The following is a 25,239-nucleotide window of genomic DNA, read 5'->3' as shown; positions in this document are numbered from 1 at the left end:
TTAGGCCGCGAGCTTCACAACGCATGTTTTCATCTAGGTTCACACTACTCAATAGCACAGACGAAAACTTTAGGTATTTATAAGAACTTAATTCACATTAGACATAGGAAGGACAAAAGACACTACTTACACTATCACATTTATTCTGACAGTAGGGTAAGCTTTACACAGGATTGCGAAGTCTGCTAGCCGCATAAAACTCGTCCATCTCATACACCACATTCTCAGACACTTAGACAACAACATTAAAATAGATTTCCAATGGGTCCCGGGTCATGCGGGGTTCTCAGCAACGAGACTGCTGACCATCTTGCGAAACATACTGCAAAGTCTTCAGTCACTAGGACTTTCAGTTACATTCCTACTTTGTACATCAACAATCATGTCAAGAAGCAAATCTTCATTCTCTGGCAAGACAGCTGGGACCGTGACACCACTAGTAGGCTCGCTCACCTACACTTTCATCCCCAAGGTTGACACTACTGCTATTCTTTGCCACTTTTACTCTAGTTACACCCTCACCCAGCTACTTACAGGACACGGCAACTTTAAGCAATACTTGCATAGATTTAACCTTGGGGACAATCCACAATGTGATTGTGGTATTCAGGAGGACCAAACACTACTTTACTTAGTTTTTTGTTGTAATAGGTACAATCACATTAGGGATAGTTTAACGAGAACTGCTATTCTTAAAGGATACAACTGGTCTTGCAATCCACACCAACTCATTCACACATGTACAATGTTCCATCACCTGCTCGCATTTATATCCCTCAGTAGGGCTCTTGAGAGCACTCACTCCAGGGGTATGGATGGCAATTAGCTTTTCCTTGCTTTGTTTCAACTGTCAGCATTATAACTTGTATTTTAATTTTTTTTCAGTCTAAATTCGGTTAGTCCTAGTTGTAAGTTAGATTAGGGACTCAGCTTGGTTTCCGGTTAGGATATCATAGGTTAGGGTTTGTTAGCTTTAGTCGTCTGGTTAGGATTGTCCTAGGTTATGGTAGGTTAACTTACTAACTAAACTAATGTTTAAAAAAGAATTTAAAAAAAAATTGGGGTCTTGCCTGTTAGTCTCATCCAGTTTGTTGTGTTCATTTCCTTTTTGCGCTGTCTGTCTAGCTGTTAAGTAGTATTAAGATTCGCGATCACATTCAGTTTTATTAGTATTAAGTAGATATAAGTCTTCCCACTAACGTCTATACTTAGATATTCATGGCAGCACTCAGTTATTGGTGTTCGCTACACTCGGGTTTTCTTTTAGACCTTTGGGGGACTACGGCCTTGCAACATAAAAATTGCACGTCAACATCAAACATAGAGGGTACTGTAGCCATAGAATCCCTCTCCCTCCTTCTTCCCCTCCCCTTTCTCTTACCCTCTTTTCTGCCAGTTAAACACTTTGTGTACGGCTGATGTCTTTCTTGTATGTATGTTTGCTGTCAGTGTGAGCTAACCTTTAGAATGACTTCATTCTTTCATGTGAAACTTCAGCCTTCTTTCTTTTTTTTCACTGATGTCACATACCAGTAATTTTCTGCAAAACTTAATCCTTTCTATTGTAAACTAATGGGCAACTTTGGTGTAAATAAATGGTTGCTACCTAAATCTCTGTCTTGTAAACAGCCAACCATAGTTTAGAAAGTATGTGACATCAGTGAAAAAAGTAAGAACTAAAACAAGCAATTTAACATCTGTTTACATTTTGTCTTCAGTGATGTAGCAAAAAGGGATGTTAACTTTCATGCCAAATCCATATCTAGACAGTATGCTTATTTATTTAAATAGTGTCGTTCTAGATGTAAAAGTACCTCCTAAACAATGGTTGGCTGTTTACAAGAGAGATTTAGGTAGCAACCAATTATCTACACCAAAGTTGCCTATTATTTTACAATAGAAAGGGATTAAGTTTTGCAAAAAATTTATGGCAAGAGAGTGATGACAAAATAATTATTAGTTTAAATAGCATCAGTTATTTTTAACATAAGATAACCAGAGCTGAGATTGCCTCAAACACAACTATAATGAGAGATAAAATGCCAAATCAAATGTAATATCCCTCTGGATAATTTAACATTCTCCCTAGGCAGTGTCATATACATTGGATATGTATGCACATAAAGGGTTAATTTCATGCTGTTCAAATAATTACAAAGACCTTTCAATTTACTACATGTATAAAGAGTTAATTTGTATTGCACAGTATTTTTTTTTTTTTTTTGATAATTATATTTACTCTGAAAGCAATTCAGAAGTGATTATACTTTAAATGTTTTTCAAGGGAAGTGAGAAAAATGTACAAGTACACTCAAACCCCATTTATATCATGTCAAAAAATTATTATTCTATAATTATATTTACATATACTTAATGTCAGTGTAAATTACAAAAATGTATATTAATATAATTTTTAAATAACAGACGTTATAAGTATGTGAGTATTACCATTGTAATTTTAAATATTAATTTTTGTATAAATTTGATAAATAATATTTAAAGGAGAAATTCATATTGCTGTTTGTATTTAGATTATTAGGCTACTATGCAAAATTTCTAAAATTATTAAATACAGAAACATCTACTTAGTTGTGAATTGTCTTATTGTATATCATTAAATACTATCAGTGAATTACATATGACATTAACAATACCTAATCAGAATATTACTTGCAACAAATAATTATAATCATTATTTAGAATTCCTATTTTACCTTAAATTTTTTAATTATCAAGTCTTTCTGAGAATTTACTTGAAAAATATATGTGTATGGAATCCATGAAGAACCAATTGTTGAATGTATCAAGACATTTTTGTTGTAATGCTCCAATAATAAAAGCAGTTTATTTTAAATAATTTAATAACTTAATCCTTATATAAAGCATGATTTATTCAATGAGTATAGTTTATTTTGAGTTGATATATTTATAAATGATAATATATTGCAAATATCTCAATAATGTTTAAGAAAATTTATTAAAATTTTATTTTTCTTACCATATTACTTACAGAAAGAAGAATGTATGAGAAAGATCAGAGAATTAGGATCATTACCTTCTGATGCATTTGAAAAATATCAAAATCTTAGTTTTAAGCAAGTTAGTATTATTATTATTATTATTATTATTATTATTCAGTTGTTGCATTTTCTTAAAATAAAAATTCAGTATATCAGAATTGAAGTTAGAATCCACTGTGGATGAAATTTGATTACAAAACAAAATAAATGTATAAAGAATAGTATTGCAATGTCTGTCTTAAATATTTTTATGATATTTTTTTGTACAGTTATTCAAGAAGTTAGAACAGTGTAATCAAGAATTAAAAAAATATAGTCATGTGAATAAGAAAGCTTTAGATCAGTTTATAAACTTTTCTGAACAAAAAGAAAAACTAGTCAAAAGGAAAGAGGAACTTGATCGTGGTCATGAGGTATAATTCAAAGATTAATTAATTAAGAGAGAAATTATAATTTAATATTTATAATAATATTGTAGTTTAATTAAATACAATTATTATTATTATCTAATAGTCTATACTTGAATTAATGAATGTTCTGGAGCAAAGAAAGTATGAAGCTATTCAACTTACATTCAAACAAGTTCAAAATATTTTAGTGAAGTTTTTAAAAAATTAGTTCCTCAAGGGCATGCTACTTAGTTATGAAAACTGAAAATGATGAAAGTGGTTCACAAGTAAGTTATTATTTTACACTTTTAAAACTTTGTAACTTAGAAGATTTGTAATTTTAATATAAGCTACTTTTTATTTTTAAATAGTTCAATATAATTCTTTTAATGACAGGAAATGCTAGAGTTATTTATTATATCAAAGGAGATAATATAAAGTAAATAATTTAGTCACACAAGTTAGTTGATCACCAATATTTTTGACAGATTAGTGAATAATAAATGAAGATTTTCTTCATTTTAATAACAATTTCACATTTGATATATATTTTTTATGAAGTAATAACATCATTTCACATTCAACAACATGCTACAGAGAAATTTGTTTCAAGGTACAAAAACTATCAGTACATAAGGATTTGTGTAATCATCTATTTAACTGTAATGTTTCTTTATTAAAAAAAAGGGGGGGAGTTTATTTCTAATATTCATAATATCCTTATATCATAAATGAAGGAAGCTTTTATACATTTATACTTGATTGCCTCTTGTTCTTATTTTAATTGTTAGAAGCAAGCTTGAGAGAATGAATCACATAGGAACACACAATGAAGATAGATATACAGGGTGCATAGGAAAGTCCCTTTAACCAGAAAATTCTTGCGAGTGGAGAGAGCTACAGCTATGCAAGTGAGGTAACGGTATAGTAAAGTGACTATGCCCAATCTAATGCAAACGACAGCAGCGCCCCTAGTGGCGAAATTTGGAAGATAGGCAGTGCAAATCAAAAACAAAAACAGATTGATGCTCTAAAACTTTCTAATTGGAAAGTTTTGAGCATCAATCTGTTTTTGTTTTTGATTTGCACTGCCTATCTTCCAAATTTTGCCACTAGGGGCGCTGCTGTCGTTTGCATTAGATTGGGCATAGTCACTTTGCAAGTGACGGTAACGGTATAGTATAGCTGTAGCTCTCTCTGTTCGCAAGAATTTTCCGGTTAAATGGACTTCCCTATGCACCCTGTATAGGTTTCATTAATTCTCGCAGATATTCATTTCAGGCAGTATGTCCCTCATCAGTCCTCTTTATTTTACATCAATCTGGTTATAAAAACATTACAAAATTTAAGTTAGTTAAAAATATACATAAAGTTATAACATAACACGATATTACCAGAATAATAGAAGTTACATATGTTGTAATAGTCACAACTGGATAAATAAATAAGTAAATTGTAAAGTATAAATGATCTTGTATCTAACATATTTTATGAATTAAAATCACTAATATACAGCAATATTTTATTTGTAATAATAGAATAACAATTATAGATTAAAAAATTTCCAATCAATTATCAAAATTAGAATCATTAATAATTATGTATTAGTGTATTATTTTAATATCATTTCCAGTGGAATCAAAATGTATGATTATACAGTTCATTTTGATGAACTTGGAAGTTTCAGAAAATGACTATTGTTTAATGTTTTAAACCCACAGAAACCTAACTTTTAGGAATAAATTGTTTGAGATAACTTTCATACAATTTAGAACATATTAAGTGACATCAATAGCAGCTTCTAGTGTGGAATATGGGGTAATGAAAAAATTTAAATGTCACATAACTTGCAATTTAGTATTTTCCTCTGGGAGTTTATGGTACTTTGGCACAGTTTTCTGTGTATTAATGTATGAGGGCTGTTTTTTTTAATGCTCCGATGGTCCATAAAACAAAGACAAGTGTAAATAACAAAATGAATTTATTACCAAAAGTTTAGGTACAAACATGGTTACTTTTCGACATATCTTTTGATAATAAATTCATTTTGTTATTTACACTTGTCTTTTTTAATGGACCATTGGAACTTGAAAAAAAAAAAAAAAACAGCCTACATAGATAAAATTGAAAATTACCACACACAACAATTTCTATACTTTATTTTTCTATACTTCTTAAGGTTTGCAAATCATGAAATGGCACTAAAGGATTTTTTTGCTCTCTCTTCATTTCTAATTTTTATATTTACTATTACAGAATTTTTGTTTTGTTGATTTAATCCATTTGGTCTTTTTCTCAAAATTTCTTAGTGTATCTTTATGGTTTCTAAATTCGATATAATATAAAAATGATAGCTGTTCAATTGTTACAAACTACTGTCAGTAACCAAAACAATTCTATAAGAATAGCTATTTTAAGAATTTCATCCATACTAATTTCATATTAAAATAATGTATCAATAAATTCCAATTTTAAAATTAAATGGAAAATAGAATTTGATGTTGCAATTAAAAAATATTGGTATGTTAAGTAATGAGATTTTTTAAAGCTATTTATTAATTAGTTTTAATAATAAAATAAACAACTGATTTTTTAAATTTAGGAACACCATTCAGTAATTCCATCTGTAGAACAGTTTACTGGTGTGGGAATAAGGGTAAGTTTTGATTCTACCTTTTTTTCTTTTAATTTTTCTCATAAGTAATCATTTTGTAATTACATTTTAAAGGTTTCATTTACTGGGAAAGCAGGTGAAATGAAAGAGATGCAACAACTTTCAGGAGGGCAGAAATCTCTTGTTGCTTTAGCATTGATATTTGCCATTCAGAAATGTGACCCAGCTCCATTTTATTTATTTGATGAAATTGATCAAGCACTTGATTCTCAACATAGGAAAGCTGTATCAGGTAACTAAAAACAATAATGCTAATTAGAATACATGCTTGTTTATTATATATTAATAATTTTATGAAAAAGGATAAGAACTTATCCTTTTAAAAATAAAATACAGTGATAAAAAACTAGTTCTTACAGACAATAGTTAGTAATAGATTAATTTTGTACAAGAATTAGATAGTTTATATTTTCTCTGTCATTGGCATTAATATGTGAATAAATAATAGTGAATAAATACATAGTTTTCAAAAATTAAAAAAAAATTACTGGTAAATAGTAATATTCTAAGAGTAGCAGTAGTCATTCAAAATTAATATTTTCTTCTTGAATCAGATTTATAAAATAGTTCAAAGTATCCATGTTTTTATGTAGGTAAATTATGGATGCTGATAATATGATTGTAACATTTAAATACAAACTCACCATATAGCTTTTTCTTGTCTAATGTCACTGAGGATGTCATTAGAAAATGGAAAAAATCATTGATGACAGATGAATGAATGTGGCATTTAACAGTTTTTCCTGAAACCACCAAAGACGTATGCAAACTTTTATCAGTGTCAAATAATAATAATAACAATAATTAATTTCCAATTAATTCCTTCCCTTCATCTGTATATAATACCATCATTTCAAAAGACTATTTAGAAATAGTAAGCAATTGATAAACTCAATACCCAATCACTACTTACTAAATAATTATATACATTTAGAATGATAGCAATAGCTTGCAAGGTCCAAAATGTTCACCACTCAGCGGTGAGAGACGTATATATAAGTCGAGAGTGATCCTGTGGCAGTGGTGAGGGACATATATATATATGTTAAATTCTTTTGGGGTATTGCCAAAAACTATTGTGAAAAAAAAAAAATTCATAGAAAATGAATTATGTCTAGTAAAGAAAAGTCTTTTTTTATTGTTACATAACTGTTTACAAAATCATTTTCCGAAACAGTAATGAGAAAAAAAAATGTCAAAGAATACTTTAAAAATTTCCCACGTTTATTCTCCACTACCTTGGGGTAGCATCATACCTGACTATCCCACAGTTGAAAGGTTAAAATAAACAAATCATAAAAAAAATCTTATTAAACTATAAATGCTAGTACAGTATATTATTAGAGCAATGACAATTAGTATAGAATACAAATAATTACTGAACTGAAACTGTAACATAAGTGCCCAAATAGTTAGGAGTTGAAAGTTGAAATTTGGTACATAGTTAGGGTGTGCCATGAGAATGCACACTAAGAAGGGAATTTTGGAAATCCCTCCCATGAGAACTCGCCTTCTACCTTACTATTTTAGATGTGGTTTTGGTGGGAAATTAAAAATATTTGATTATATTCTATTATGTTCAGACCCATCTAAAAATTCTCTAATTAGCCTTGGAAGAGAAAGACCTAATTGCACCAAACCTATCCCTACTGTCAAAATTAAGCTTTTTGTCATTTTATTGTAAAAAGGTTTAATATCTTTAATTATCATGTTGCTGGCAAAGTTAAAAAAAAATCCCAGCAACAAGTTGCTTAAACTATTTTTTCATAATTAATGATTCTTATACTATCTGATATTTTCAAAAAACTTATTTCAGATATGATTCACGAACTATGCAAGGATGCTCAGTTCATAACTACTACATTTAGACCAGAACTTTTAGAAAAAGCTGACAAATTTTATGGTGTAAAATTTCGCAATAAGGTAAAATTTATACTTATGCATGTCTAACATAATAATGAGATCAGTTTATTAAATATAATGTATAATTGATTTTCATCTACCATTAGGTCAGTCACATTGAAGCAGTAACTAAAGAAGAAGCTCGAGACTTTGTTGAAGATGACACTCAACATGGCTGAATCAAATTATTTTTTTTTATTAGCTCCTTATATAATGTCAGTGGTTTTAGATAATTTATTTTTACTTGCATTAAAAAATTCCAAAACATTCGAATATGTTATTGTACAAATCTCATTTGTTTATCATATGTGAACTATCTAATTACTGTTCTTTTTGTTGTAAAAATACTTTAGATCCTTACTAAGTTTAATCAAATTTCCTTTACAAAAATTTATGATAATGTTAATGCCTGTTGTCGATGGTAAGTTTATAAATGTAGTCAAAGTCAGTCCAAAGGAAGTGTTGGAAATATCTATAAAGTTAAATTTGGTTATATGTTAAATAACCATGACATTTTAACCAATAGTTTGGTTAATGATTCAGAAGTGAACAAAATATTTTTAAGAATCAAATTATTGGAAAATTTATTTGTATGATTGAAAAATGCATAACACAGATGAATGGTTTACACAAAAATCTTGTGCTTCTGATTATCTTTAAAAGTTTTTGATGTATGTTTTCTTAACAACTGTTTAGTCTTTTATTCTCATTTATCTTTCATTCTTTTATATTTTACTGAGGATGAAATTCTTGGTAAAAGAAAATTTTGTATGTAAATCCATTCAAACAAAATACAATGTTGCCATTAATCATTTCATGTTTGAATGCTGTATCATAAAAAATTGTCATATTAAAGTGTATTTTCCATAATAGTTGATTTAATATTTTTCTTGTATAAAACAAAATTTTCAGTTTTGTCGTTTTTATTAATTATCAAATCAGACTTTATAACTTTAAACTTTTATATGGCTGCACTAATTGTGATTTTACTTTCAAACAATTATGTACTGAATATTCCGTATAAAATTTTTTAGAATCAAATGCTTTATTTACAGAATTTTTAATATAAGAAACACTCCAAGTATGCCAAGTACAAAAAGATTTTGTTGTACATGATATCTTTACAATTGTCCCTTTTTTCATACATCTCAAACAAAATAGTCAAATGGCAGAGTCAACCTTTATTTTGAGGCTCTTCTCCACTTTAATTTTGTCATTGATAGGAGAACATTTTTATAGTACTATTACAAAATCCATTTTTTAATTGTACATTACAAAAGTGACATTTTTAAAATTTTACATATTGAGGAGATGAAGAGCCTCAAAACAAACATCAAATTGTACTGTAGACTTATTCCTGAGGTGTATGAAAAAGAACAGATTGCAAAGACACACTTGATAATTTTTTTATACTTTGCATGTATCTTCTATTATAGAGAATTTTTAATTACACAGGGTGGCACCTGGTGCACTAAAGAAATTATTACTAAGCTAAAGACGAGCTAAACACAAATGCCAATCATTAGTCACGTTTAGGAACATCTAGTGTAACAGCGTGACATTGAGGTAGTTTGCTCATTCCACACAATACACTAGTGCCAGAGACTTGAACAGGACCAGAACTACTTTTTTGTGCACTATCCTGTATTTGTTTTCAGATTTTGTACTAATGATTTATGATGTTTTATGGTTTTTTTGAAGCAAAAAGAAATCTATTGTTTTATAAAAATTTACAAATGGACAAAAAGTTTATATAAGTAATTAAACTGATTGCACAGAAATGGCCTTGGTTATAAATGAAAATTATAATAAATTGACAAATAAACACTTAACTGTAAGAGTCACCTGTACATAACACCAGACACACTGAAACTGGCTTTGTGAGATGCACGTGCCACAAAAACCAAAAAAAAGTGGCTGCATGGCAAACTATGGCCCACCAAATTTGAAACTAGCCAGTTTTCTAGAAGCTGGATATTTGGTCCAGTAGTACACTAAGTTAATACAAATAAACAACCTAACACATTGACTAGCTCAGTCTCGTATTACTTTCCACTCTTTTTTAACCTACAAAGTCGTCTTAGTTCTACTCTAATAATTTGTTTTCGTTTTATTGTCTTTAGAATTAGTGTTTCCATTCTGTCATTTAAAAAAATCAGCTAATATGAGCACAAAGTCATGCTATTAAATTCATTTACGATGATTTCAGTAGTCAAAGGATTAAGATCCATCTGTCAAAGTTTGGATTTGAATGTCAAAAGATTTTGATATATCATCTGATATTACTTGACAAATATTCCAAAACAGTTGTATTTTTTAAAGTATTAAGCCTATGCCTAAAACTATTTGGACAGAGAAATTTATTGAAGATTTTTAAGAAAATATACCATTATCTACACCATCTGCAAATAATTGCAAACTGATAGCACAATAAAAATGCTAACCTATTCTCAATGCAATTAGTTGTGAGAGAGATTGTTAATGATGATGAAATAATAGAACTAACATTACAAGAATAAATAAACGTATTGAAGTAGAAAATTTACTCCCCTTCATATTTTAGAGTACAAAATAGGTTCTAAATAATGTGAAACAATAAGAAGCTGAGAAATGAAGTGCACATTAGATTCAAACTATAAGAAGCTTGGAAGCAAAACATGTTAAGTGACAATAGTATCATATCCAGTATTATAACATGTTAAACCTATTAACTATAATTTGAACAGATTTCAATATGGTTAATTGATTTTACCTCATTTGAGTGTCACCCATCTATTGAAATTTTGCTGATTTTAGTGAAATCTATTTAAATTAAAAAGTTTTACATGTAACTGTAAATTAAAAATTTATAGTTACAAAACAATAAACATAGATTTTATTTTTTATGAAATACTAGATTTCATAACAACAAATAATAATTTTTTTTTATGAGAACAGTAGTTTGATCAATAATATGGTCATTTAAATTATATGTAATATCTGGCTAAATAAACTTCATTTAATAGATATGTGAGATTTTTTGGTGAATGCATTCCTATGATTTCATTTTTTAATAGCAATATGAAATTAATGGTCAGTAATTGCTTGACACCTGCCACCTTTTTAACTATTTCCTTAATAAAAGTCTGTTCTGACCCTGTAATTGTAAATTTCATATAGTAAATTAAAACATTACTAATGTGCATCTCTGTACAGTATTGTACATATGGTAGACCTTGGATATGCCACTAAAGATTAGAAAAGTTCAAATGGAATAACTGACAGACTGATATTAGAAATTTGAAAAGATTGTGCTTATGAGTTGTAACCACCAAATTGATGGAAACATTGCCACCAAAATACAAGTTGACCAAGGATCCGTCATGCCTAAATCCAGCTTATACAAGGAATAGAGAGAGCACAAACTGCTCAATATGGCTAATAAGTGAGTAAATGATTCTACAACTGATTAAAATTGCTAAGCAATACAAAGACATTTTGTCATCCCCAGGAATTAGTGATTATGGTTTTGATTCTTTCTGGCTTAGTCTGACACATCAATGTGGTGAAATAAATAATTTGAAACATTTGTGAAGATGATTTTAATAATGTCCCATGATAATGCTCATATGGAATGTCAATTTTCCACCAACAAAGTATGTTTAATGAAAAACCAAACAGAAGAGACATTTGTAGCTTCATGACAAGAACACGCTATAGTCATGTCAGCTGGTGGATCGGGGATATCAGATATTTCAAAACAGTTGATCCACACAACTGGAAATGCAGCCCAGAGATATAAAGGCTCGTAAACAGGAAGAAATAAGGCAAGAGAAAGTGGATTGAGAAGTCGACGGCTGCAGAAATGGCAAAAGAGCTAAAGAAAAACACGACGAGTCTTGCAGAAGCTAATAAGGAGATTGGGGACTTTAATGCACATTTGAAAGAACTGCAAAAAAGGTTTATATTATTCTATAATTAATAAAGGGTATGATTATTTGGTGATATTTACTCACGGTGAATTGCATAATTTGGAAAAACTGTATTGGGTTTACATTGTAAGGTTGAATTTCCATATTTTAATAAAATTGTCATGTTGAACCTGTACATGATCAACTCTCGCTTTATACAATCTTCTGCACATTTTAAAGCAACAATAAACAAATTGATTAATCAAAATGATAAAAGTAATCATATTTTATAATAAAGGGAATTGAACAGCCTTATAACTGTGTAAGGAACTGAGTCCGAGCATTATTTTTATTTTATTATTATTTTTTGTTTTATTATATTTTGTTTGGGGCTTATGTTTAGTTAGGACGAAGGTTCCCCACTCTCTTAGTAACCAAAAAAAAAGAAGATAATAAACCAACTCACGAAAGAACGAGCGCCATAGGAAAAATCACGCGCACTTGCGCTGCCCAGTGGAAATGAACAGTCCGCAGAAAAAAAATGGAGGTGGGAATCTCCACACTCACTAGAAAAGAAATACTTACTAAACCGTCATAAACCATCCCAGAAAATTGTGCTAAATGCTTTATAAACGGTTTATAAGATTTTGTCTGAAGAATTGAGGCTGCCAGAAAGAAATTTGATGTTAGAAAATTAAGTATGTAAATAAGGGGAGTAACCTAGCTGAATTGTGACGTCACCTCACAGCATAAAACCGAAGACGAACGAGGTGTACTACTGAGTGAAAAATTCGAGGCAAAGTCCAGATTGAGAATTAGGCAATCCAAGGTGTTTAAAAAGGAATTCGATTTGACGATAGCAAAAGGATTGAGGAAACATGTTCCTAGTATAGTGAGGTGACGGATAGACATTTAGTTCATAAGAGATTTTGTTCATAGTTCTTAAGTATTTGATTTGTCGAATTTTCAAAGGGGAATTAAGATTAAGTTAAGCTAAGTAGCTGAGTTTTATTGTCGGGTTGACTTGTTGATTTTCGTTAATAAATTTTTGTTTTTGGATTATAGACATTTGTACATAGTTAAATTTGATTTACTAATTAAATTATATTTGAGACATTTTCTTTGACTTGATATTTGTCGTTATTCATACTAATTTTTTCGGTGCACGCGTAAAAGCCCAGGCCTGGCAAACTAATCTCGAATCCGCGTAAAGTACCTGTTAGGTTAACGGAAATTTACCGGCTGCAGTTAGTGTCGGTTTCCTGAGATACTAAAAATAGTACTTTACAACTGAGTTTCATTTGGTATCATTAAATAAATTGTGAACCATTTTTAATTTATGCAGCGAGTTGTTTTCATCCTGGAAATCTCAGGAAAATTGGAAATTGTTGGACACCCTGTATTTAGTAAATTCCATGCTAATAAAATTTGAGAAAAATAATATATTTTACATATTTTGGATTATTAGTATTACAGATATTTTGTGTGTAACAAACAAAGTGATTAAAATTTTCAATACGTAAAGAAGGACTAAAAAGTTGGTAAAAGTTAACACAAATTGCACATTTCTTTTACAGTGAAGTTGATAAACGCTTACAGAACTCTTGGTTTAAAACACGGCAGTTCCAATATGTTTTTATTCGTCAAATGTTCGAGAAGAAAGAACGAATAATATTACAAATTAATTTTTTTTTAAATACCGAAAATTTACTTCTGGACCAAATAATAATTGAATAAATATCAATTTAAAATTTTAATTATCCAAAGTACACGAATAAAAATGCATAAAGTTATCAATAAATATTTCAATTCTCTCATACATCTCGTTTAACAGTGCACGAAACAGTGGAAGATTGTGTGTGTAATGAGCAAAATGTCAAGCACTAAACCAATTTAGCATCTCTCTTCTCTCCCTCGGAGAGTAACAAGTTCTTTAATTATGTTAATTGCTGCCATCTTGCGTTTCAAATAGTTAATTGCTGCATTTGTAGTGAAGCAAATATACAGTTTGTACCCCAATCAATTTTGAATACAGATCTATTAAAAGTTTTATTGTATTACAATCGTAAAACCTAAAAATAATAAAGACAATATTTTTTCTAAAATTTCATTAATAAAAAACACCTTACATTGCCAGTATTAATGTAAATCTGCATTGTTACTTTTACAACTTATTGTAACTAAGCTTATCATTCTAAACTTAAAAGTGAGAGAACTATCCAAAAACAAAATTAAGTAAATAATTTCCAGAAAACTAGGCTATATCTTACCTCTTATTTATAAATCAGTCTCCTCGTAAACACCTTTATTACAAACCTGTGGCAATTGTAAATGTGTTGCTAAGACAGTAGCAACAATTTTAGAAGTGAAAAATATTCCATGAAGTACGGAATTTTTCATAACAATTTCTGAGAAAACTAGTTTCTATAAGATTAAAAACTAATCTCAGTTTTAATTAATGTTTTAGAGGCAAGATGCTTACAACTAAACAAAACCTCAGATTTAAATACTTAGTGGACAAACATTGGTTGATCCATAGGAGTTTATGGGGTTAACTAAGATTAAAAATACAGTAGAGCATCGATTATCCGACTTAATTGGGGACTGGGGTTGGTCGGATAACTGAAAAGTCAGATAACCGAAAAGTATGAAAAAATACATTATTAGTATAGTGTATTAGGCCTAGTTTAAATACTAGCCTCCCTTTCATGGTCGAGCCAGTGCTGCCAGCGAAAATATGCAAAAATTTAACAAAATAATATTAAAGTAGCCAAGACATAACCAAATATTGTAGCGTCACATCACTAGCGGACATTTGAATTTGCCAACTAGAACGCGGTCGGTTAATCGGGGGTCGGATATCGATGCTCTACTGTATTTGAATTATTAACATGTGCAAGACGATTGTATTGCAATGATCCGATAAACCATATTTGCCATCGTAAATGTTTTTAAAACAAGATTTTAAAGTTTGAACAAATAAATTTTAAATTTTTTTTTTGTGTGTATATCAATGGGAAGACAATGGGCAAACATGTTCAAAAGCTTAGAACTTATCTCACAGATGATATAGTAGCCTTACATGCATTCTTTTAATATAAATCTATGTATATTACAAGAATACTATAAATAATAACAAACAATAAATACTTTTAAAAATAAATTTACATACCTTTTTCTTTGAAATTCAGTTAAAAATACTAGGAACACAGGTTTTCAAATTTCATTCTTGGTGCACAATAATAGATGATAATCACTTTCAATAAAGTGTGCAGAACAAACAAATGCTACCATAAATAATGTGCTTAAAATAGTGGGCCTTTATCACATCATTTTTCCAACCACAATTTTTCTGTACCTTCTAGAGCATTTTCAATTTAATTTTTGTAGTTGGGAGCACAACAGGATACAATACTGAAAAGTATTTCCAAATAGATATACAACATAATGTAGTAACCACATAATATAGCTACAATACTCATGCTTGTACACACCAGTATGTGTATGTGGCATCATTGCTTCATGGAATTTGTGTATTATTTATCTCTATTAATTGGTAAATTATTTACCTGGCATTTTCGACAAATTACAACTCAAAAACAACCGTGAACTTAAATTTGAGGGTAAAATTCTACCTTGGAGTTAGACAGTTTCGACCCACCTATGTGACCAAAGTCAAGAGAACTGTGATCCTAAGTGTGGCCTTCACAAGATATTCAAGCTCAAGTTTTGATGAAATCACTTCTGGTTATGCTAGTATTACCATGATTAGTTAGTCTTCAATTGCTGAAATCAAACTGTCTTATTTGGAGTTAGAATCTTATCTGTAAATTCAAATATCAGTTTAAGACATCATTATTCTGTTCTGTTTGATAATTTAGTGCCTTCGAGCAATAAAATTGTATTTTTGAATCACAGCCTTTCAGTTTATATTGTAAACAAACCAGTGCATTCTTTTTAAACAATTATTATTATTAAAGCAATAAAACAACATAACATGCAGAAATGCTGTACTGATGTTTTAAGAATATAATTCAATATATACAATATAATTATATTGTATATATTGGAAACAATATAATTAAGTCCTTAATTTTAAATTGAAAAAGAGTAAAAAACCTGTGTGTAAGAAAACTATAGTAAAATAATTCTTGATTTTTCACTTATCATTTTAATATTTTCTTAATAAATAATTTGTTTATGAATTTATTTATTATGAATGATAATCTATTGAAAATGTTATTTAAATTTTAGTGTATTGAAACAAATAATTTGTCCATTGTTGTAAGAGTTAAAATTAGACCAGTAATTCCCAAAATTTTTTGAGTTACTGCCCACTTGGTTCCATAAACTTAAACCCAATGCCCCCTAACTATTTTCCCTTGTTTGAGAAAACCTTGAAAATATTCTTAGAAAAACTTTTCTATGAACCTCACACTTTGTCCTTAAAGTACATTGTTCTGCACATGTGTAAAACCATTAAATGCAATGTTTCCTCTTGCCCACTTTAATAGAGGAAAGGGAAAGGTTTGTCAGTGATTCAACCCTCACCCATGGTCATCATTTGGTCAGTACTCTGTTTCTTCTCACTCCTAGATTTACTCACCACCCACAGGGGGTGATAGCACCCACTTTAGAAACCACTGTATTAGACTCTCTCAGCAGATCAAAATGTACAGTAGATAAGAAAATAAATGGTTTCAAAGTTTTTAAATCATCACTTGAAAGTGTGAATTACAGGATCCACACGGCTGAATAAATTGTGAAACTCAAATAAAATAGTTAAACAAATTTATAATTACACTCGTTTTAATAAAATGTACACTTGTTTACATATAAACTTGTCTAAAACTTTGCATATGTCTCGTTACCAGTCTGCACTGTTACTTGCCAAATAATCCCTACGGCCAATATTCGAAGCCTGTTTATTCTGCATGGCTTCTAGTTTTGGACAGTCTGTTATCCTGTGTCCTAAGCCACCACAATAAGAACAGCCTCTTTCATCTAACAGAAAATATAAATAATGCCATTAATATAGTGAAAAATTCATTTTTATAAATATTATAATTTTTACATAATTTAATAAATATAAGAATCTATATAATTTTGATATTTTTATCTTATATATAAGTATTGTATATTATGGTCTTTTTATTGTGCATATTTTTTATAATTATTTATATTTAATTAACTATAATATATTAATTATTAAAAGAACTAATTTTACAGCCTACTCAAAAAAATGAAATTGGTTTATTTTTTCTCAGTATATTACTAACTTCAATGTACTGAAAAATCTTTGAAGAATTTCTTCAATACTGCAGTTTTAACTATCTAATTTCTGGTGGTATAACTCTTTGAAGAGTGGCAACATCAGGCATTGGATGATGCAACCCTTCATATATTATATTATTTATTCATGTCATTAAATTTTATAGTAATTCATTCTACAAGATAAATTATAAGCATATGAAAACAATTTAAATATCATAAGAAGTAAAAATTTGATTAAACAGAATTACTTTATAATGACCATTCACAAAGAATAAAGCTTCCAACTTTTCTTTGTGAAATGGTCCTAGTAGCAGCAATATAACCCAATAAAAATTTAGCAGATCATTTAGAAACAAAATTAAAGCAGAAAATTTCTCGAAATATTCCTGAACAGTAAGTGTAAAAGTTCAAATTATAAGAAATCTTTGGTAATTCGAACTCGGATAGTTTTAAATCCTGTTAATTAGTAACTGAACTATTTGTTTCAGCCTGGGATACAGAGATTTACATGTTAAGGAATTCAGTTAGTTCAAAATATGGCTACTTCAAAATTCAAAGTGAAAATTCTGTTCAAACTGTGATATGCACATGTTAACTTTTTTGTTTAGATTGAAGTGCCTCTTTACTATAAGAGAACAATAGGCCAAGAACAACTCTAATCTGATCATTATGTCTTCGCATTTAAAGTAACTTGTTTTCGGGTATAACCTTGCCATGGACTACCCTTTTTTTCCTCTTATCTCATAAAACTGTGAGGATCACATCTGACATATGACGTTTACCTGTAATTTATTTATATTATTATTATTAATTATTTTATATTATATTCATATTAATTAACAAAAATAGCTTTTTTTTATACGTAGCCATATTCTGTTTCTTTAATAAATTACATCAGTTACATGGCATTTGGCATATTGAATATATAAATATCTAAATCTCAGATAATTCAACAATTCAAAGTCACGATTATTTCATCCGTTGAATTTTGAACTAATAAGGATTTCCTGTAAATTTGTAATAAATTTTTTTAATTCATTAAAAAAACCTTAAAATTTCTAAGAATCATATTAATATTTTTGCTTTTGATTTTTTTTGTTATAATTTTTTACAGGGTATTTATGCCAGAGGAACTTTTAAAAGCAAAGCAATTTTATAGTTTTAGGTGTGAAAGTCTATAAAGAAAAGTTGATCCCACTAGAATTTAATTGTTTTCCTAGTTATTTAATTCTTTTTTTTTAATGTTTGAATTATATATACTTCTTAATACATATAGGATAGGATAGGATGTTAAAGGAAAGGCCTGACTCAATGGTATAGCCTTGGGAAAGAAAGGGGGATAGGTAAGGTAGTAGAGAGTGGGGTGGGTGGGGATGAGGAAGGGGGGAAAAAAAAAAAAAAAAAAAAAAAAAAAAAAAAAAAAAAAGAGGAGGAGGAAAGGAGGGCTGTAGGGCGTCTGCCGGGAACTGAGGAGGATGCAATTGAAACAGAAGGGACCGCAAGTAGAAAGTAAACAAAAGGGGGTAAGACGCGACGGTAACCAATTAGGGGGAGCGAGCTACAGGAGTAACCATAGCAGCAGGGAACCGGAGAGAGGAGGTAGAGGTTAGTAAGGGATAGGTGTCGGAAAATGATGCACCAAGATACAGGGTATGGCAAGGAAGTTACATAGAACGGATGTTGAACATAAAACAGCAGAAATACAAAGACCAGTGGATAAAAATGTAACAGAGGATGAATGGTACAGGATACGGAGATTGTACATAATACGGGGGGAGACGGAATACAGTGGTTATACAATAAGCAAAGAATGTACAGTACATTATACAATGGTAGCCTTATGATAAAGGATAAATAAAATATAATGGTTAAACATGATGAGAAAGAGCTCGATGATGCCAAAGTTAAACAGGATACAACACACTAGGCTGAATAGGAGCATGGTAACACTGCAACGAGGATGTGGAAATATGAGTTGCTTTTAGAAGGTCTGTTGATAGTTCATAAGATTAAGGTTGTGAACAAAGTTTGTAAAGGCACAGAAGATTTTCCTATTGTCGATGAAGGTGTTTAGTTTACAGGGCCAGTGGTGCCCGTCTTTTTCCACCAGTTGCCTCAGATGAGAGCGGTGAGTAACGTACTTAGTGCAAGTAAAGATAAGGTGATGAGGATCATCACCTTCTACACCGCAGTCACACAGACCGTTGCCTTTCTTTAAGAAACGACAAAGGTAGGCCTTAAAGTTACCATGTGCCGTCATAATCTGAGTGAGAGCATGCGAGGTTTCTAGGTGTTTGTTAAACATCCTATTGTTAACATTAGGGATGAATTCATGAGTGATGCGACCGGTGTTGCTTTTATCCCACTCATTTTGCCACCTGTCCATGATGATATTATTAAGTTTGCTACAGAGATAGGACATTGGGAGTGACGAGTGGTTGCAATTCGTTGCAATATCCTTAGCTTTTTTGGCCAAGTGGTCAGCTCTATCATTCCCGACGTTTCCAGAGTGACCTCTTATCCAGTAGAAGTTTATTTTGGTGGAGTCTTCGAGTGCATATATTAACTTGAGGCTGTTTTCAATTATGGGGAGTTTGACATTTTCATTTTTAATTTGATGGAGGGCAATCCGGCTATCACTGATAATATTGATTGTCCTGTGTTGTAGCCATTGGATATTAGTATGAATATACTTTAATGAGTTGAAGATTGCTAGTGATTCTGCCTGGTTAATAGAGCAATTTTTATGCAGTTTGTATACTGCTTGCCAAAAGTTCCTTTTTGAAGAATCTTCGAGGCATACTGAGGCACCTACATCATCTGACGTTTTCGAGCCGTCGGTAAAGAAGTTGAGGCCGTTCGGGATAGAGGTTTCTTTGAGGTAAAAGTTGCTAGAGATATTATTGGCTGGGTGTTTGTTTTCCATTTTCGTGTTAAGGTCAATACCATTCTTAACAATTTCATTGACAAGAGAGTGGGTAAGATCAGGAAGCTTTAAGTCGGAGATGTGTTTATGGAGTTGATCTTGATTGATGTCTGCTGTGATCATCTTTATGAAGAGATTCTTAATATACCTGTATAAGATAGTCAGATGAATAGGGAGTAGCCCTGCAATAACCAATAGGGCATCCGTAGGAGCTGTTCTATAGGATTTGGTAATTGCAATGGCTGAGGTCCGTTGTGCTGAGAGGAGTTTACGGCGTATGTGGGTCTTGGCAACAGCATGGCCCCAGACCTCACAGCCATACGTGAGAATTGGCTCTACGGCCCCCTTGTAGATTGTCCTGCTGTTTTGATGATTTAAGCCCCAGTAATTACGGGCGATGCACCTAAGTGCATGATTAACTCTAACAGCCTTGTCGTAAGTGTAGTGGATGTGGTCCCTCCAAGTCAGTTTTGGGTCTAGGATCAGACCTAGATACTTGATATTGTTTGTCCACTGGATTTTTTGATTGTTAATTTTAATAGAAGGACGCTTCTGAAGGGGATTCCCTTTAGGGAAAACCATACAGTTACATTTATTATAATTGATAATGAGCTTGTTCTCCTCACTCCACTTGTGTACCAACTTCAGCAGATTATTAGTATAAGTCTGTAAGGTATCATGATTATGATGGCTTAGCAGGATGGCTGTGTCGTCTGCATAGCCTTGAATATATGGGTCTCCATTTAGATTTGTTCCTTTAGTGATGTTCAATAGACCATTATATAGGATCATTCCAAAGGAGAGTTAATTGTTTTCCTAGTTATTTAATTCTTTTTTTTTAATGTTTGAATTATATATACTTCTTAATACATATAATAATTCATAGTGTCAAGCATATTTATGCTTTTACGTTAATGAAAATTTGGTTAATTTTAATATAATATTGCAAATAATGAATAAACATTACCTCCAAGTTCAAGATATTTTTCACTTTCAGACTGAAGAGTAGCTAAGAATGGTGGAATTTTTTGTTTAGCTTCTATTAGCAGATGTTTCAGATCCAACAAAACAGATTCATCTAAGTATATAAAAATATAAAATTTAAATATTAGATCATTATTTTAATACACATTCATTCAGAATCTTTAAAAATCTTACCGCATGCTTTATTTATAAAAGTAGTTGCAATTCCTTTTTTCCCTGAACGTCCAGTTCTTCCAATTCTATGAACTAGAAGATAAAAAATAACAATAAAGAAGTTCTAATTCATTTGTATGTAGCATTTTCTTTTAATAAACTCGAAAATGTATTAAAATATATATATTTTTAGTTATGTATAAAAATAAATCTATATTAATATATAAAGTGAGAATGTTTGTTTCTCAGAATCTACTGAACCAATTTTTAAAATTGTTTGTCTATCAGAAAACTTATTCCTTCCAGATGGACATAGACTATATATTATTTTCACATTAAAAAAAGGAAAATGCATGAAAATGATGTTTTTACTGAATGGATTTCTCTTGCATCATGTGTCTGCTTCATTCAAGGTCACTCCCCTTTGCTATCTGATGGCCTTTTTTTTAAACATACTAGGCCCTTATTTTTTAATTTCAGCTTTGATTCGTACAGTCCAGGTAGTTGTGTACATGGTTTGTTTATATTGTCTTGGTCATTCATTTCTTATTATAATAGTCTTATGTTATCAAATACAACTATAAGGAGTGAATTTACTTTCCTTAGATGAAACTAAACTTTTGTAAGTAGGCTTATAGTATTTCTGTGTGTTCCTTCTTTTAGTAATCCTACCTTACCATTATTTAAAAATGGGGTTAGTTGACATGTGACTGAACAAAATGCATAAGAGAGTCACAACTGTCACAAAATGCACAAGAGTGCTAATGTAGATACCACAAACGTCTCTCTGGTACCCTATGGGAAGCATGAACTAACATAAAACTCAGCTACCTCACTCCTCTCTGATTTCATTTGTTTGTTTGCTATGGATAATCTCAGAATCTATCAAACAAATTTTTAAAATTCTTTCTCCGTCAGAAAGTTTTTCCTTCCAAATGGACAGGCTTTATATTATTTTCATATTAAGAAAGAAAAATGCATGAAAACAATGTTTTTACTGTGACGTTTCTCTTGCATCATTATAACAAGGAAAATTCAATCCTCTTCCCTGAGTTCCCAGACAATGTTGGGTATTCTTTGATAGTATAAAAATAAAATTGATATACTATAAAGCAAATTATTACTATTGTTAGGTTCAGCCTTTGAATCCTTCACTGACAGTTTCTATCCTTTCAATAATCTTAGCAATAAACTTCTTCATAATATGTACATTTAATGGAAAAAATTAACAATCATTTTGTTTGTTAATTTTTTAATTGATTATGTAAGTTAGTACAAAAGTTTTCAAAATGAATGTGAAGAGAATAAGGAATAAAAGGAGAAGATAGAGCCTGCTAGAATAGAAATGCAACTGAATTTGATTTCATCAATATATAGAAATTTTCATTTTGTTCTGACTAATAATCCTTCAACTGATAAATTTTGTAATATCCTTCTGAGTAAAGGACAATTATTTTTGTAAATCTTCTGTTTGAAGGTAAGAAGAATTTGGCACATTATTGAAACAAGTAACACCTAACTGATCACAAATGTTTTCTAAAAAAACTATAATAAAATTAATTTATCTTTGCACTTAATTCTTCTATTAGAAATTCTTATTTCAGAATTTAATCACATTATGTTAATGATACAATAGTTTGTATTAGGTAACATTACATACAAAGTATCTTTTTTTAAAAAAATAAAGAAAAAATGATGGTGTAGTGTTTACATTATATATATATATATTCTTTGTGAGTTTTAGTATTTTATGTGATGAATTTTCTGTTTATTATTAAGTTGATAAATTTTAATATCTTTATGACATAACATAGATGTCAGAACTGTTGCATAAAAATTACAAATTACAAGCTATTAGTTACCAGCTACAAGATTTATAATACTTGTAGCTTCTAGCAAGTATTTGCAGCTTTTTACTGATTATAAGTACCATACTTTCCGGCGTATAAGACAACTGGGCATATAAGATGACCTCCGACTTTTGAGAAGATTTTTCTGGGTTAAAAAGTTGTCTTATACACCGGAAAATATGGTAACTTTATGAAATTAAAATTATTATTAAAATTAAAATTATGATTGCAAAAAACTTATAGCTTATAACTTGTTACTAAACTTATTCAACAGGCTTAATAGTAAACCTGTTATTAGTTCTTTATTGGAGCTAAATTTAGTTTCAGAGGCATAGTTTTATATTCTACTATTAAATTTTTAAAAAGGATAATTAATTATCTTGAGGGAGTAAAGTCAAACAGAATGTGATGATGAATAAGATAGAAGATTAAGAAATGAAATCCAAAATTCTTTCAGACATTTAAATTACTAATTTATTCCAGATGGCAGCATTATCTACCTTTATCTTGAAATTCGTTACTAATTTAATTAAATTATAATCTAAAAACTGGCTTTAAATTTCAACTACTTAGTTCAGTTAAAATACAATAGTATATAACTTAGTCACTATATAATTACAGATTATCACAACTTTTGGAATACTTACCATAATTTTCTATATCTTCAGGCATATCATAATTAATAACATGTTGGATATCACAGAAATCCAACCCTTTTGATGCAACATCTGTAGCAACAAGAACATCTTTTTCTCCTTTGCGAAAACCTTCTACAGCACGTGAACGTTCATCTTGGTCTATTAATAAAACAATAAATAGTAAAAAGAATTGTTGAGTACTGTATACAGGTATCCCTCGCACAACACGGTTTGAAAATTGGGGATATCCCCCATATAATATGAATTCCAGTTTCACTCTAACATAATTTTGAAAATCTTCCATACAAAATTTCACAATGCATGCATTTTAAGTGTAAACTTCGTTATTCAATTTTTTTTTTTTATTCAAGCAAGCACACATTTGTCTCAAATTTGCCCGTGGGTTTAAAATATTGAAATTTTTGATTTATTTTGTGCCTTTCATCAGGTTAATGAAAACTGATGGTAGAATTTTTCTTCCTTGTCCTAGCTTTCCTATCAACCAGGTGGTGTTGTCATTGCTTTCAGATTTTAGTCTTTATGACTGTCACTGTGATTAATCTTCATATTTAGTAAAGTTTATTTAAACATTTTTAGGTAAGTATTATTAAACTATTTTTTAACTGAAGGTAAGTAATCATTCATAAAAATGACTGAAATACAGTGGTATCTCAGTATTCAAACTGTTCCCAACTTGAACAATTCAGTATTTGAGCACAAATTCTGGAAAAAATCTCTCGGTACTTAACTGAACAAATGCAACACGCTAGAACAAATTTTCGATTAATAACATATTTTTATTTTGTATCCATAGAAAATTATGATAAAAATAGAAAAATGAAGATGTTGCTGATACTTCTGATTGAGATCAACAAAAAAGCTCAGAAAACAATGATAAGTAGAAAAAAAACACCCTCATTTAGCTAAAATTAATATTAACAGTACTTTTAATTATGATTGTTAGTTAATTATTAATTGGAAATAAATTATCAATTGCTTTAGCAAACATATTTCTCTTAGTAAGAAAAAGAATAGTATACTTTCGCTAACTTCTGGAACCTAACCCTATGTTTTACATTAGTCTTTTGTTTCATATAACACAGATTTGCATAATACAGCACTTTTTTGGAACATATCTACCATGTTCTATGATGGATACCTGTAGTTATTGTAAAAATTAAAAATCCCAATATCCTTTCAAAAAAAATTCATATTTTCCAATATATCAAATTTAAAATGTATATATATAATTAAATAAAGAAATGTAGACTATCTCCAAATATTCCTCTCTTATATATTAATATAAAATATATGATGATATATTTTATATGATAATATATATTAATAGGACACTTGAATAAGTATAAAAATATGTTGATTTAAAAGAAGATACCGTATTTACGCACATATAAGACAATCTCGCACATAGGACGAGGTGTGACTTTAAAGATCAAAATAAAGAAAATTAGATTTATTAATACAATTTTAATTTTATATCAAATGCATGTAAATGCACGCATTGTTTTGCAAAAATTACTG

The 25,239-nt window shown here is 29.9% G+C and overlaps 3 protein-coding genes across 3 annotated transcripts in view; 2 read left to right on the top strand and 1 right to left on the bottom strand.

The window, feature by feature from the left end:
• Positions 1 to 8,855, top strand: part of LOC136988743 (structural maintenance of chromosomes protein 3-like) — an 82,471-nt gene extending 73,616 nt beyond the window's left edge. Inside the window, 9 exon segments of the mRNA XM_067286707.1 lie at positions 3,013 to 3,099; positions 3,290 to 3,433; positions 3,534 to 3,600; positions 3,603 to 3,653; positions 3,656 to 3,696; positions 6,012 to 6,065; positions 6,138 to 6,315; positions 7,900 to 8,006; positions 8,093 to 8,855. Of these exon segments, the coding sequence (XP_067142808.1) occupies positions 3,013 to 3,099; positions 3,290 to 3,433; positions 3,534 to 3,600; positions 3,603 to 3,653; positions 3,656 to 3,696; positions 6,012 to 6,065; positions 6,138 to 6,315; positions 7,900 to 8,006; positions 8,093 to 8,164 (801 nt within the window). The 3' untranslated portion in view covers positions 8,165 to 8,855.
• Positions 8,856 to 16,666: 7,811 nt separating this feature from the next.
• The window catches only part of LOC136988865 (probable ATP-dependent RNA helicase DDX41), a 57,541-nt gene continuing 48,968 nt past the window's right edge, over positions 16,667 to 25,239 (bottom strand). The window contains exons 13-16 of the mRNA XM_067286855.1: positions 23,710 to 23,859; positions 21,234 to 21,305; positions 21,043 to 21,153; positions 16,667 to 16,879 (exon numbers count right to left, since the gene is read on the bottom strand). Of these exons, the coding sequence (XP_067142956.1) occupies positions 16,743 to 16,879; positions 21,043 to 21,153; positions 21,234 to 21,305; positions 23,710 to 23,859 (470 nt within the window). The 3' untranslated portion in view covers positions 16,667 to 16,742. The remainder of the gene's footprint in view (positions 16,880 to 21,042; positions 21,154 to 21,233; positions 21,306 to 23,709; positions 23,860 to 25,239) is intronic.
• The window catches only part of LOC136988866 (uncharacterized), a 539,116-nt gene continuing 530,604 nt past the window's right edge, over positions 16,728 to 25,239 (top strand). Inside the window, exon 1 of the mRNA XM_067286856.1 lies at positions 16,728 to 16,738. The gene's annotated coding sequence lies outside the window, so the exon portion shown is untranslated. The remainder of the gene's footprint in view (positions 16,739 to 25,239) is intronic.

This window comes from Centruroides vittatus, unplaced genomic scaffold, assembly GCF_030686945.1.
Source record: "Centruroides vittatus isolate TY-2023 unplaced genomic scaffold, ASM3068694v2 scaffold_386, whole genome shotgun sequence".
Taxonomy (NCBI): Eukaryota; Metazoa; Arthropoda; class Arachnida; order Scorpiones; family Buthidae; genus Centruroides; species Centruroides vittatus.
Note: the sequence above shows the minus strand (reverse complement) of the source record. Positions and strands in the feature narration are given on the sequence as shown.